Here is a 15,160-nt window from a genome sequence, read left to right on the forward strand (position 1 = left end):
TGTGCAGGTGGATAGCCCACTGTGTGTGTGCAGGTGGATAGCCCACTATGTGTGTGCAGGTGGATAGCCCACTATGTGTGCAGGTGGATAGCCCACTGTGTGTGTGCAGGGCATGCATGTGCAGTGTGCACACAGTAATAAAGTAATGAGCTGCAGGGCTGTCAGGGTGGCTCAGTGGGTAAGAACATTTGCCATACGAGCCTGGAGACCTGAGCTCAGGCCCCAGAACTCAAGTAAAAGAGAGAAAAAGCAGACTCCACAAAATTATCCCCTGACTGCCACAGTTATGTCATGGCACACACCATGGTAATGAGTTTCATTTTTAAAAAAATTTTGTGAGGTTAACCGTATTTTCTTTTTCTTTAGCTGTTTCCAGAATAATGTAGAAATCCATGTTGCACATATCCAGAGTGGCCTGAGCCAGATGGGAAACTTACATGCCTTTGCAGCCAACAACACCAACAGAGACTGAGCCCGGGAAACCTGGTGTCCTGCTGCACATGACCTCCGTGTGGAGTCCTTTTCCTTAACCTAAGCTTCCAACACCAGATAACCTGTCTGCTGGAGAGCAGGGGAGCGCTACATGTCCACATACGGCTTTTTAATACACTGAACTGCTGCTTAAACCAGCGTTGTGCTGACCAGCATTTATTTATTGTTCTTTTATTATACAGATGCAGTAGTGTTGCTCATGGTTCATGTTTATCAGCAAATCTTTTTAACCTGAAACTCTCTGAACGCACTGTCTCATGGAGCCGTGTGCTCCCCATTTTTTCTCCATGCATGAATTCTGCTCAGCACATGAAGATGACTCCTGTGACAGAGCATGAAGAAGCATGGTCTTTCCGTGCGTGAAGGTGGGAAGCCCATGAAAAATCACCGGTCCAGTGTATTACTTGATTGTATGTCAGGCTTCAGATACACATCGTGAGAGTGCGAAGCCCTGTGCGAAGGAGCCGCCGGAGAACGGATGGGAAACAGGGACTAAATATACGTTCCATACACTGACAGTGTGACATGGTTCTATAGATCAATTTATAATAATAAATATTTTAATTTATCATAATTTATAAAAGCTTTGTTGTTTATTGGTAGAAGGAAATGAAGGAGCAGGAAGAACTGTACTGTGGAATGCTGGATTTCAGCAAGTGGACTTGGCATGCCTTTTCATGATTCAGGGCAAAAAGTGCTATTGTTAGATTTATTTTAAAAAGAGCGATAACACACTATTTTCATATTTTTTGTTTATTTGCACAACTTTACACCAGATTACTGGTTAAAATCCAACATTACACAATTTATAAAGTAAAAATATTTTATAAGGAAAGAATGTGACCAGCGTGAATTACAGAGGAGGTTTGGTTTTACTTGTTTTCTTGTTTGGCTTGGTTTGGTTTTTTCTTTTTTAGGAAAAACTCTGCCTAAAATAATCTTGTAAAAAAGTATGTATTTTAAGATTTTTGTTTTAATATAGAATATTATAAAGCCAAAATATAATTGTTTTCAGATTTGGAGTTTAAAATATAGCTATAGAGGTGATTCTGATTCTTTGATGTCTCATAAAATGAGACTTTTTGTATATTAATGTATAATAAAACAAATAAGATTATTTTCCTTGAACTTTTTTGTATAGTTGAAAATGCTTCCATGTTTGTTGTTGGTGTTGGGCACTGCAGACCGATAGTGCAGAGTTTATATTTAGCTAAACTGTTATGTTAATTAAGAAATGCATAAAGCTTTTATTCTTAATATTTGTAATTCTAAATAAATCAATCTATGAAATTTAACAATATCTGCATTCTCATTTTATTAATACAAGGTGATAGTTAATTCTGTTTAAAATGTTTTCAGAGGGCTGGTGAGATAGCTCAGCAGGCAAAAAGGGCTTGGTGGCTAGGCTAGCTCTCAGTTTGATCCCAGGACCGACCGGCCCATACATACACAAATAGATAAAAATAATAATTTTATACCCAGGTGCTGGTGCATTCCTGTAGTCCCACCACTTGGGACCTAGCAGAGGCAGGTGCATTTCTGTTGAGTTCAAGGCAACCCTGTTCTACATAGAAAAAAATCTGTCTCAAAAAAAAATTTTTTTTTAATGTTTTCAAGAATTACAATTTCCACTAAATTTTTAGGAGATGCAATACAGATTAGTCACCAGGTCGTTTATGTTTTTGTTGTCGGTTTTTTGTTTGTTTCGTTTTTTTTTTTTTTTTGATAAATTCTCACTGTGCTGCCCGAGCAGGCTGTGCAGCTGGGACTTAAGGCACACTGCCCCGTGCCTAGCTCTAATCATCTTGGGAAGCCCCATGCAGTTTCACACTAGGGACAGCTGGTTTGTTTTCTTCATCTGTGAATAAATCGCTGTGGAAACACTAAGCAAGTAAGTTACTGTTCCTAGTATGAACCCAGCAGAAGGCTCGTTTAATACTCTGCCTAGAAGCAGGTAAGTGCGTTGACATTTTTATTGTGTATTGCTTAAAGCTCACTTGTTACACTTAAGTCAGACCTCATCTTTTAGCACTGCCTGTCCTTCAGTGATGTGTTGACAGCAGAGCCTGCTCCTAAGACTACAGCTGAGGCGGGCACTGGTGGGGCACACCTGGAATCCCAGCACTTGGGCAGAGGCAGGCAGATCCCTGAGTTCAAAGCCAGCCTGGGCTACACAGAAACCCTGTCTTGAAAAAACAAAATAAGTAAACCAGAATACTTATGAGTCTTACATACATTGAACAAGCTAAGCTAAGAGTGGTGGCCTGAATGAGAACGGCTTCTTTAGCTCATGGTTGAGCTATGTGGTCCAATGGCCCCCAGTTGGTGGAGTTACTTAGGAAGGATTGGGAGGTGTGGTCCTGCGGAGGATGTAGTCACTTGGGTTCGGGCTTCGGGGCAGAAGCCTCCTGCCGTCCCCAGTACTCTACCTCCTTGTTTTCCAATGTTAGCTCTTCCTGCCATCATGCCTTCACTTCTCCATTATGGGCTCTGCCCCTCTGTAGCCGTAAGCCCAATTAAACACTTCTGTAAGTTGCCCTGGTGTCTTACCACAGCAATGGGAAAGTCTAAACAGTAAGGGCTTTTCTTTCGTTATTGTGTGTGTGTGTGTGTGTAAGTCAAAGGACAACCTGAGAAAATGAGCTCTCCCTTCTGCCGTGTGCGTCCTAGAGGTCAAACTGGGGTTGTGGGTTTGGGGGCAACGTGTCCACCCCACCGAGCCATCTCGACAGCCTGGCAAGTAAGCTTTTAACTCAAATTCACAATACACAGTATTTGCAGAAACTTCCCTTCAAAATCTTTTCTCAGCCATTCACTAATGTGCTCAGCAACTGTGCACTGAGGCATGGGAAAACAGGATTCATTTGAATGGAATTTACATAAGAACACTGAGAAACTTTCGGTAATCCACTAATGTTGCACAGGAAACATAACAAGTGCCAAGAAAAATGATTGTCAAAATAACAGGTATAAAAATTAAGATTAGTTAGAAAAAGTGTAGGCTTCAGAAACGTGGGTGCCCAAGCTGTTTTGAAAGAGACTTTTTCACTGAGTCCCAACCAGAAAGGAAGGACTGAGACAGAGAAGTACCTTGTGGGTAAATGATCTTAAGGTTTGCATAAGATGAGGGCATTTATTGGGAGCATGCTTGAAAGCATCTTATAATTTGATAAGCAGAGGCTGCTACTAATTTCCAAATAGAGTAATTAAAAGAAAAAGATGGGGTATGAGAAGCATGGGGCTCTTGAAAGAGCTTGAATGTGGTGTCTTTACTGATTGAGTATAACAGGCCGGATGAAAAAAACCAGTCAAGTGAGAGGCAGGTGGTTAGGATTCATGGTTTCAGTTAGGAGACAGAGAAGCTGAAGAAATACACGGTAATGGCTATGATTAATATCAACATTTCATGTACTTGAAATGTATTTCATAGTATATTTCATATACTTTAAAGTTGCTAAAATAATAGATTTTACGTGTCATTACAGAAAAAAAGGTGACTGAGGTCATGCATGTGTTAAACAGCTCGGTTTGGATATATATGTTGTACATCATAGACAATTTTAAACAAAACAGAAGCGTCTAGTCATGGTGGCACACACGTGTAATCTCAGCACTGGGAGGTCAAGGTCAGCCTCAGTTACACAGTAGGATCAACAACAAAACAAGGATTTGGTTAAAAAAAAAAAGGTGATAAATCTTGGTGATAAGGTTAGAGCCCAGGATTCGGGTTAGAGTGCATGAAATCTAGGTTGTAGGCCCTAGAAGGACCACGAGAAGACAGCATCTGCCGAGAAAAGGGAAACTGAGTCAAACTGACGTCTCTTGCGAAGAAAACATGTTCTGAACAATCCGTCTGAAGAAAATAGGAATAGCCCTCGTGAGAAGGCCCAGGGGGTGTGGACAAGTTAAACGTGCAGCCTTGGAGAGGCACGGGGCCTTCTGGGTGGGAGGTGGGTGGCCCCAGAGAGCAGGCCACCGGTAAAGGCTCAGTGTGGCAGAGGAGAGACCTGCACTCGAGAGAAGATCCCGGTCCATCATCAACGTTAGTTAGCAAGGCCGTGGCCGGTCAGATGCATCCTGACCTCGCCCAGAATCCTCAAAAGTTACCTAAGGCAGAAAAGATGTGCTCCTCCCACGAGTCCAACTTTGAGCCGGTATCTTCAGAGAGGGGCGAATAATTCTCAAAACTCTGACCTTGGGAACCCGGTACGCAGACTCCACCCCCGGCCCTGCTGGGATCGGGGAGGCAGTTCACATCTGTCTCCAGAGGCAGCTGTGGCTTCAAACTTCTTGCTTCAGTTCCAGGGGCAGAGCGATGGAGGAAAACTTGTCGCTGTGAGGAGAAGGGCGGAAACGACTTCCCACTCTGGCGCCTGGACTTGGCCCGTCGGTTCTGGAACCACACCTGGGGGTCAGGAAAAAAACTGCTCAGCTCTTTGGGTTGGGCTTTGATTGAGAGAGCATGTCCAGCCAGTGCTGGTCTCAACCTCCGGTTATAGCCAAGGATGACCTTGACCTTGACCCTACGATTCTTCCTCCACTTCCCCAGAGCTGCGCATCCACATCCGGTTTAAGAGGCGCTGGGGATAGAACCCAAGGCCTCACACACACAAGGCAAGCACTCTGCAAAGAGAGCCACGTCCCCAGACTGGCTTGGTGTTCTTGTGCTATCGCTTCCTTCACAACTAAGAATATAAATTCCAGTTTTAATTAACCATGTCTCTCTGCTCAGAGCCTGTGGTTTACAGAAAGCACTTGAGCTGATAGTTTTAGTATTCAGGGCACCACACCCTCCCGGCCATTCTCATTTTGCTGGAACGGTGCCTGGTTCTATCTATACTTGCTCTACTTGGTTTATTTATGTGTTTGTTTGTTTATTTCACACATTTTTTTTAAGACAAGGTCTCAGCCAGGCGGTTGTGGCCCACACCTTTAATCCCAGCACTTGGGGGGGCAGAGGCAGGCAGATCTGAGTTCGAGGCCAGCCTAGTCTACGGAGTTAGTCCCTGGACAGACAGCCAGGACTACACAGAGAAACCCTGTCTCAAAAAAAAAAAAAAAAACCAAACAAACAAAAAGAACAGGGTCTTATGGAACCTGGGCTTGCAAGGATGCCTTTGAGTACCTCGATCCTTTTGCCTCTACCTCCTCCGTGCTGGGATTTCAGGCATGTGCTACCAAACGTAGCTTCTGTCTACACTTTCTATGGGGACATTTGCAATGAGAAAAGAGGTCCATGGCCCTCGGGCAACACGGCTACTCTGCTTTGGTGACAGACATTAAAATTATTTAGAGTCTACTTTTGAAAGTCTGGCCTCCCTCATCAAACCAAGTAGGTATTTTTCCTCAGGGAATCTCATTTCTGTGGGTAAATTTCTTTACTCTTTCTCCACAAATACTGAAGGTGTCCTGCTTAGGAAGCCCATGGTGACAACTGTTGAGTAGTGCCACATTCCTTCAACCCCAGCAGAGGCAGGCAGATCCCTGAGGCCAGCCTGGTCTACAGAGTTCCGGGACAGCCAGGGCTACACAGTGAGACCCTGTCTTGAGGGGGCGGGGAGTGACAGTTGAATAACTACCCTAAGTACAGGAAAAGTAAAAACAGAAAAAGTCCACACTCTCCTGGGATTAAATGAGGCCTCCCGTATAAAACTGCACTTGAGCACAGACTAACAGTCAAGAAGGCAAGCTTCTAAACCCGGGGGTGGGGGGGGAGGGGGAGCACCTGTAATCCAAGCACCCAGGACGCTGCGGCAGGAGGACTGTGGAATTCAAGTACAGCCTGGACTACCCAGCATGAACCTGTCTCAGACAAACACACACACACACACACACACACACGCAGCTTCCCCTAACAACTCCAGGATTAGGATCTAAACGATCTCAGACAAACTCGCTTTGCACTGTCTTTTTCAAAGTGACATGAAGTTCCTTGCTTGCTTTGAAGGTACCCAGTGGTCCAACCCTGCTCTGCTACTTAAAACCAAAGCCAGAGGAAGGCTCCTGACGGCACCTCTCTCCTTTGTCTTCTTAAGGGACACTGGAAAAGCACGCAACTACTCAATTACCCAACTAGGTCGCATCCCCTTCGTGCTGGCACCTTTCAAGGAGTGAGCACGCCTCCCAGCCCAAATGACAAACTCACAAGGCCGTCACTAGCATCCCTATTTTGTAGTCTAGAATCGTGAGGTTCAAAGGGACTAACTTGGCCCTCCTCCCCCAAATCAAAGACCCAACAAGCCTGTGACTCCCCAGGACGCTCATCTGCGAACGCGACTCACCTGGATCCTGGACTCGGGGAGCAGCGTGAGCGCAGCCAGGCGCTCCCGCAAGTGGATGTCGGGGTACATGGTCTGGCGGAAGACGAGCTCCAGCAACTGCAGCTGCTCGGAGCTGAACGCCGTGCGCTTGCGCCGCTGCGGCGCCGACGGGGCGGCCGCGCCTTTGGGGGCTCCGGGCGGATCCAGGCCGGCGGGGGTCTGCGCCGCGGGTCCGGGGCCCCGGCCCGGAAAGCACGGCGTGGCCGCTGGGGCGCGGGGGCCGGGGGCCGCCGGGGGCAGCCGGGCGGACGGGAGCAGCGGCCCTCCGGGGTGCGCGTCGGGGAAGGCGGGGAAAGCGGCGCCCTCCGCGAACTGGAGCTGCTGGGACCCTGCGGCGGCCATGGCTCCCGGAGGCTGCCCGCGACCCCCGCTCGCCTGCAGTTATAGCGGCCCGGGGCCGGGGAGGGGGGCGGCGGCGCCATCAAAGGCGTGGGTGCGGGGGAAGCCGCGTCTCCTCGGGGCGCGAGCCCGCCCAAGCCCTGCCAGACGCCCGCCGGAATAATCGCTTCCGCTGACCAGGGGACGGAGGGAGGGGGGCGCGAACTCGAGTCCCAGCCGCTCCGTCCCTTCCCCGCCCATGCGCTGGCCGGTCCGGCCACCAATCCACATGCCTAGAACCGCTCTGCTGCGGAGGGGCCGCCTCGGGGGCGAGCCAGCTTTGGACGGAGCCCCCTTCTTCGGGGTCGAATGCCCCCCAGGAGCGCCTGGGTCTCTCGGGTGCCACCCCCACCCCCTCCCCGCGCTGAGCCCGGCCCGCTGTGCTCCTGTCACCATCAAAGGCGCTGTTTACCACCCCTGCTATGTGCTAGACCTTACTCCAGGTTGGTCAAACAGCCCAGCCCGGCGCTCCGCAAAGCCACCCCGACACATCCTGAGTCCGAGGGGGGTGAAGATAGAGACCTCAAAGGCGACAGGCGCACATCTGAGCAGGGGCGGCGCTCCTGCCTAGAGTATCTGTGACCTGTCAATTAGGGATGCCGTGAGCGCGGTGGGTCGAAGTGGCACCGGGTTAGCGCTCCTAAAAAGAGTCCCCACGGTGCCCAGGACCCGAGGAAATAAACATTCACGCGCGCGTGAAACGTTGCTAGCCGGTGCTCTCTCACCGTGAGCGTCTATCCGCCGCGTACATCACTGCTTCTCCCGGACCCCAGTGACCGTCTTTGGAACAGAAACCACGTTGCTTCAGGGAGAAATCAGTGGCGTATGTAGCGCCAGAACAGAAGGGCACAGAGGCGCTGCTTCCACAGCCTCAAGGGGCTCTCTCTCTCTCTCTCCGCGGAGGGAGGGGTGAGTCACGGCACAGTCCAAGGGCGGCCCGTTCTTGCTGGTGCTAGAGTGCTAATAGGAGGTCTCAGAGGAAAAGATCTGTTTTCTTAGGGGTTAGTCACGAGCACATCGTATGTACCAACGCACACGTGAAGGCCAAGAGAGGACAATGGCTGCACTGTAACCAAGATACAGGGTGTAAGCCTCCTGACACAGTGCGGGGAACTGAGCCCCTACCCTCTGGAAGAGCCGCGAGTGGATGTAACTACTACGAGCAGTTATTCCAGGTGTAAACCGCAAAGGGATCTGCTCAAAGTCCTAGTCTTGAGTTGTTCATCAGTGCGATATCACTAGGAAAGTGTCCTGGCTTCCTGCCTTCTGAGGATGCTGAGAAACCCCAGACCTGCTTTTCCATCTAATTCCTTCTCCCCCACCCCCAACACACACACACCTCCAACCCCTCTCCTTTTCTTTCCTCTTCTATTTCTTTTTTTTTTTTTTTTAAGGTTCACAGTGTACAGAATAGAAAATCAATTTTTTATTTTTCTAGGCTTTTCTCCCCCACCCCCATATGTCTATCAGGGTCTTGTTATCCCTGACTTTATGCAGTGTTGGAGATCAAACACAGGGCCTCATATGTGCCAGGCAAGCACCGTAACAACGAGGCTACATACCCAAAGCATTTGCTCATTAATTTAGAGACTGGGTCTCACTATGTAGTCCAGGCTGGCCTTGAACTTAGATCTACCTGCCTCAGCCTCCTAAACATGAAATGTCATGACTACTTTTATTCTTTTCTTTTTTCTGTGATGTTGAGGATCAAACCCAGGGCCTTGCCCATGACAGCAAGACCTTTATCACTGAATCACATACCCAGCCCATCACTCATTTTTAATACATTATTTTAAATGAATTATTTGAAAATGAAAACATTTATGGCTGTGCTAGGCTGTGCTCATACATGTTCTTATATAGTTGGTGTGTGTTCCCATTCTCCTCTCCAAGAAATACACTACAATCCAGATCAAGCCCGAAGACCTAGACAGATGGTGTGCCAAGCTGACCTCCAGATATGACTCGATGGGAATGCCAGACCCCACTCATCTTGGAAGGAGAGAGAGGCATAGTCTCTGCCACCTAAGAGCTGCTGTCCTTCAGCTGCAGCAGAAGGGGTCGGGAGGCCAGCCTGGAGGGGAAACCAGAAGTCCTAAGGAGCTTGCCAGTGACAGTTGAGCCTCCCAGACACTGAGGCTGGGTTCTGAGCTGTAGGAATTCTCCAGCCTGCTATGTGAAAATCCTCCCAGGTCGTTTGTCGGTCCCTGTCCTCTGCCACCATCTGCTTGCTCAAGAGGGGCCCTTCAGGGCAGGGAAATGGGTTCATAGAAACAGACACAGGACAGGGTGTGTCCTCCTGGGAGCTGGGAATGTGTGGCTGAGCAATTTGTGATCTGACAAGCCTCCAAACAGACCAACGGGCATCATTTCCTTTTGACCATTTTCCTTCAGATTTGTCCTGAATTGCAGTCTGAATTCTGTCCTGAATCTGCACCAAACAAGAGCTCAGCAACGCCCATTCTCCCTTTTGCTCTAAATTTGGCTTTTTTGTTATTCTCTCTCTCTCCCTGTGTGTGTGTATGTGTGTGAATGTGCACACGAGTTGTCAGAGGACAATTTGTGGGAAATGGTTCTCTCCATCCACTATATAAATCTGGAGATTGGACTCAGCCCATCGGGCTTGGTGGCAAGCACCTTTACCTGCTGAGTATCTTCCTGGCTCTGAACTGAGTTTTTTTCTTGCATGTGCTTGGATGTGCCTAAAAAGACAGCTGTTGTGCTGATACAGAGAAGGTTCAAGTTAGAGCTAGAAGCGACAGAAAAAGTCTCAGCCAGGCATGGTGGTACACACCTTTAATCCCAGCACTCAGGAGGTAGGGGGTGAGGGAAGAGGGGATTTTATGGGTCTAAGGCTAACCTAGACTACATAGTGAGTTTCAGGATGGCCAGAGTTATATAATAGAGAGACCCTGTCTCAAGAAGAAAGGGGGAGAAAGAGAGAGAGAGAGAGAGAGAGAGAGAGAGCCTTTTATGTCCTTGAGCACTGCTTCAGTAATATTTTAAATCACGTTCACAAAAGCTAGCTGTGGTAGCGAATGCCTGTCATCCCTCAGCCTAGGAGGTGGAGGTAGAAGGATCACACCATCCCACCTGTTCCGCATAGGGAATTCTAGGCCAGCCAGAGCTATGTGACAAGACCCTGCCTCAAAAACAAAAGTAAATTAAAAAAAAAAAAATCACATGCACAGATGTTTGTTTGTGAGTGCTTTGGTGGGGCTGTTTTGGTTTGGTTTGGTTTGGTTTGGTTTGTTCCTAGACAGTGTTTCTCTGTGTATTCTTGGCTGTCCTGGACTCACCTTGCTCTCTGCCTCTCTGAGTGCTAGCATTAAAGGCATATGTCACCACTCCTAGCTTCAGGCCTGGAATTTTTGATCCTCCTGGTTCACTTTTCTTGTGCTGGGAATACAGGCACCGTTCACCAAGCGCACTTCATCTTTTCAATGAATAACCGTTGTGTGATGTTCTGGGTTAGATCCTGGAAAAGAAAAAGGATAAAAATGAAGAAATGGGTAAAATTTGATTTAACAAGACCCACACCATAGCACGCCCAAGGCCCTGGATTTGGTCCCTGAAGAGCAAAACAAAACCAAACAACCAAAACTTGACTTTTGCAGAACTGAAGTAAAGGATGCAGTGTGCCCTATCTATACAGAGATATCTGGGTTTCCCCTTGGTTCAGGGACGAGGGGGGAGGGAGGCCACTCCGGCAAGTCTGCAAAAGCTGCCCTGTACACAAACATGTGCACTGAAAGTCTGAATGCCCCGTACGAGGGCTGACAGGATGGCTCACGGGTAAAGGCGCTTGCCTCTAAGGCTGATGATCCCCAGAACCCACATAAATGTTAAAGGAGAGAAGCAAGCAACTTCACGAAGTTGTCCTCTGGCCTCTACATATGCACCATGGTAGAGACAGCCCCTCCCCAATTAATAAGCAGCTTGTGTGTGTGCGTATGCATGTGTGTGCCTGTGCGTGGAGGGCGGGGGTGATAGGGTATCTTTCTCAATTTGCTATCTTACTTTTTATTAGAGGTTATTTCTCTCTGTGTGTGTTCACGTGCCTGTGAGTGGAGTGCTCACAGAGCCCAGAAGATAGTGTCGGAAGCTGGGGCTATACGCAGTTGTGTGCTGTCCAACATAGGTGCTAGCATCCAAACTTGGATCCTTTCTAAGAGCAGCAAAGCTCTTAGCCACTTAGAACTGCTCTGGCCCCTTCATCTGACTTTTCTGAGATAGGGTCTGTTACTAAACCTGGGGATCACAGGTTTGGCTGGAGGGACTGGCCAGCAACCTCCCGGGCTCTGACTGTTTCTTAAACTCCAGGCATGAACAGCAGGCATGTTCTGTTGTGCTAGGTTCTTGCATTTGATGTTGACAATCCAAACTCATGTCCCCATGCTGAAGAGAGAGCACCTTACCCACCAAACTAATACCCTAGCCTCATAAACACTAATGAACTCAAATTCTATGTTCTGCTGGTATTTCTCGGCTGTAACGTATATTAAATAGTAATTCTTTCATGTTCATCTCTCCAAGCGGAAAATATAAAGAGCTCCACTTCTTAATAATGTCTTCTTTAATTTAGCATAGTGGCATATGCCTTTAATTCCACCACTTGGGAGGCAGAAGCAGGTGGATCTCTGTCTCAAAAAACAAACAAACAAAATATATGTGTGTGTGTGTGTGTGTGTGTGTGTGTGTGAAAGAGAGAGAGAAAAGGAGAACTGTTTCACAAATAGATACACTGTGGAGTTTAAGGCTCCACAAAAGACCTCCTCAAGCAGAAGCAAGCCAGTGCATTGGTTCCTGAAAAGGAGATTGCATTTCAAGGCGAGTTTACACAGCCACAGCTGACATCAGGGTCTGGATTTGCCCTCTCCAACCCCAGGGGCAGCTCACTGCATGACGAGATGTGCTAAATGCTTTAGGCCACTACTCAGATTTAGTGTTGATAACATCTGTTGCAACAGACACAGGTGAGGACTAGGTGAAATCTAGGTGAAATGAAAAAGGCAATTCTCAGACACACCTGTGTCCTGAGGGAAGCCTTGGTTGCCGGGAGCCACAGCCAGGCCGGGACAGTCAAGGTCACTTGGAGTGGTTATCCCTTCTGCATAGTCTGTGTTTCTTGCCACCTTTCCCATCCCCAACACCCAAATATCAGAGGCCTGTCTTTCCTCCTCAAGTGCTAAGTATTCTCTTCCCCTGTTCTCTTTGTTGTTGAAGTTGGGCCCTCTCCCTGGGCTGCCCACGACCTGGTGGAAGAGCCCAGGGTGTTTATTAAAAGGGAAACCAGGAAAGGGCAGCCCAGGGGAGCCAACGGCTCTACTTCCCCCTTGAGATCTCAGGGGCTCTTTGTCCCTTTGATCCTGGCTTCGCTTTGATTTCCTCTACCCTGCTCCCCACCTTCAGTTTCTGAAGTTTATTTCACAGTCAGTGGTTATAATAGACAGAGACAGTGTCCTTCCAAAAGGCATAACGTGGCAAGCCATTAGAGGCCTTTTCTGTCTTCTGCAGGCGGGAGGTATAAATTCATTCGACTAACACAGCATCACTTTTGATCCTGGCATAGGGAATCTTCAAAAAGAACGGCACCTTTTCTTCTTGCAGTTATTTGTGCCAACGCTTCTTAGTAGGAAGGCGTCCTCTGGGGGAGTCTTTCAGGAACCGGCTGATGCACCTCACCAAAGAGGCTGAGAACAGCAGAGAAAGAAAACGCTGGAGATGGAGATCTGAAAGGACCATCTGAAGCCTGGTATGGTGCTGTGTGCCTGTCACTGCAGCAAGACCCTGTCTCGAAGCATGAGCAAAAAAGAATATTTGGTTCTCAAGTTCCTTGTCTGACATTAAGAAACCCACCTTGTCTGAAACCCGCCTGCTGAGCGCCTGAATGACTGGGTGGCTTTAAGCAGCCAGCTCAGCTGACTGGCCCCTCCTTGGAGATCTCTCCCGGACTCTGACTCAACCCTGCCTATTAAATGCCCCAAATATACTTTCCCTTTGTCTCATTACTTTTACAAACAGTGCCACAGATGGCTCTCTTTTTAACTTGGTTGTTTGTTTTGGGATTAATTAAGCCCATTAGCACTGACACTTTGCCTACTAACTAGCATTTCCCACTAAAAGAGAGGGAAAAGAAGTAGTCCTTGAAGAGACAGCCCATTCTAAGGTTGAAATCACAAATATTTTGACCTAGACTATTTAGACACAGATGGAAAGGAGAAACAGTAGCAAGCTTGGAGGAGTAGGTACTCTAAAGAAAGAATCTGGGGACAGGGCAGATGGCTTAGCACCTAAAGGAGCCAACCAAGGAGAGAGCTGATCCCTGCACATTGTCCTTTGACTTCTGTGGATGGAATGGTCACACACACACACACACACACACACACACACACACACACACGCACACGCACACGCACACACACACACACTAAAATGTAGCAACAAAAAAAAAAAAAGTATTTGAAAGAATTAACTGGTTTGGCTTGGGATCACTTGCCTAACATAGATAGGCAAGAGTCTCATATAGAGTCTCATATAGAGACTCATATAGAGACTCTGGCTTAATTAAATTTTCAGTCATAAGAAGGGGGAGGAGGAAGACCAGGAGAAGATGCAGAAGAGGAGGAGGCAGGGTTGGATTGTGGCACAGTGGTAGAACACTTATCTGCCATATGTTGGGGATGTGGATTCCATCCCCAAGTATTAAAAGGACAACAAGAAGGCAGTGCCTTTAAAATAAGTGGAGACAAAGAAAATGAAATGGCGGAGGTAGAGGGCTGTGGGGTGAGGTCTGCAGTCCAGGCTGTCCAGGAACAGGAGGAAGGCAATGCTGTGAAGAGCATCAGCAGATGGGCATACACCGAGATGCAGATGCGTGGGCACCAGGCGGGGTAGCTGAGAGGACCCTGAACAGAGGCTGGGGGTCAGGGCTTGGCGTTCCTAGGATGTGGAGGGATGAAGTTGCTCACTCACCGACAGAAAGGGCAGCAGGCTCTTCTTTCACGGCTTCGGGGACACGTGTCCTTCCAGGAAACCATCTTCCTCACCTCAGCTGTTCAGTGCAAGTGACTGGGGACTCTTAGGCTGACTTCCAGGCTGCCTCTAGCAATGTTTCGTATCGTTACATTTCCTCCGTGAGAATTAGTTCAGGAAGGCCCAGCAGAGGACCAGCTTAGAACTGTTCAGTTAGTGTGTGTGTGTGTGTGCGCGCACGCGCGCGCACGCGTGCAAATCAAGCTCAGAGGACAACTTGCCAGAATCAGTTCTCTCTTTCCTTCCATCATCTGGACCGCAGGGATCAAACTCCGCTCGTCAAACCTTGAGGCATACACGATTATCTGCTGATTTATCTCACTAGCCTTTTTTGAGTTTTTGAGACTGTCTCCCTGTGTTTTCCAAAGCTGGTGAGAGCTTTGCACGCTGTCCTTCTGCCTCCGAGTGTTGGGATTATAAGCATGATTGGTCCCCATGATATGGTGACAGCGTGTGTCACCACGTCTGGCTTTTGTTTTACTTTTTAAAACACAACTCATTGTCCAGGATATCAAAAGTTTGTCTGTTTGTTGAAGTGCAAGGGATTGAAGCCAGGACGTCATACTGAGTACTGCAGAGTACTCATACTGAGTACTATACAAGTACTCTGCCTCTGAGCTCTATCCCAGACCCATGGCAAATCCTATTCAAGAGGCAACATACTGTGTCCTATAGCATGCCTAGAATACTATAAAATCTGTAATAGATTCTTAATATGTGTTTGATATATTAATTGAAAGAAATGTCTGAGCTGTATGGTGGCAGTTCATGTCTTTAAGCCCAACACTAGAAAAGCAGAGGCAGGTGGATCTCTGAGTTCAAGGCCAGCCTGGTCTACAGAGCAAGTTCCAGGACAGCCAGGGCTACACAAGGAAACTCTGTCTTGAAAAATAAATAAATAAATAAATAAATAAATAAATAAATAAATAAATAAA

General features: G+C 47.8%; 2 protein-coding genes and 1 long non-coding RNA gene across 6 annotated transcripts in view; 1 reads left to right on the plus strand and 2 right to left on the minus strand.

The window, feature by feature from the left end:
- Lin9 (lin-9 DREAM MuvB core complex component) overlaps positions 1-1,790 on the plus strand; it is a 42,042-nt gene extending 40,252 nt beyond the window's left edge. Inside the window, exon 15 of the mRNA XM_055609142.1 lies at positions 367-1,790. Coding sequence (XP_055465117.1) covers positions 367-472 — 106 coding nt within the window. The 3' untranslated portion in view covers positions 473-1,790. The remainder of the gene's footprint in view (positions 1-366) is intronic.
- A 2,114-nt stretch (positions 1,791-3,904) lies between these two features.
- Mixl1 (Mix paired-like homeobox) lies at positions 3,905-8,486 on the minus strand. 2 transcript variants are annotated; one of them, XM_055609163.1, is made up of 3 exons: positions 7,916-8,486; positions 6,774-7,773; positions 3,905-4,897 (listed from the first exon to the last, which is right to left on the minus strand). In XM_055609163.1, the coding sequence occupies exons 2-3, from the start codon at positions 7,152-7,154 to the stop codon at positions 4,589-4,591; spliced, it is 690 nt and encodes a 229-aa protein (XP_055465138.1). In that variant the 5' UTR covers positions 7,155-7,773; positions 7,916-8,486; the 3' UTR covers positions 3,905-4,588. The 2 variants fall into 2 exon arrangements, with proteins under 2 accessions (XP_055465138.1, XP_055465128.1); XM_055609153.1 differs by having other exon boundaries at positions 6,774-8,486.
- A 69-nt stretch (positions 8,487-8,555) lies between these two features.
- LOC129678413 (uncharacterized) overlaps positions 8,556-15,160 on the minus strand; it is a 15,449-nt gene continuing 8,844 nt past the window's right edge. Inside the window, exons 3-6 of one of the 3 annotated variants that reach the window (XR_008720375.1) lie at positions 14,166-14,510; positions 12,786-12,980; positions 10,490-10,668; positions 8,556-9,264 (exon numbers count right to left, since the gene is read on the minus strand). This is a non-coding gene — a long non-coding RNA (uncharacterized LOC129678413). Of the gene's footprint in view, positions 9,265-10,489; positions 10,669-12,596; positions 12,985-14,165; positions 14,511-15,160 lie in introns of all 3 variants that reach the window. The other 2 variants (XR_008720373.1, XR_008720374.1) reach the window with 2 other exon arrangements.

The sequence above is a fragment of the Psammomys obesus genome, unplaced genomic scaffold (genome assembly GCF_907164565.1).
Source record: "Psammomys obesus unplaced genomic scaffold, mPsaObe1.curated_primary_1811, whole genome shotgun sequence".
Lineage (NCBI taxonomy): Eukaryota > Metazoa > Chordata > Mammalia > Rodentia > Muridae > Psammomys > Psammomys obesus.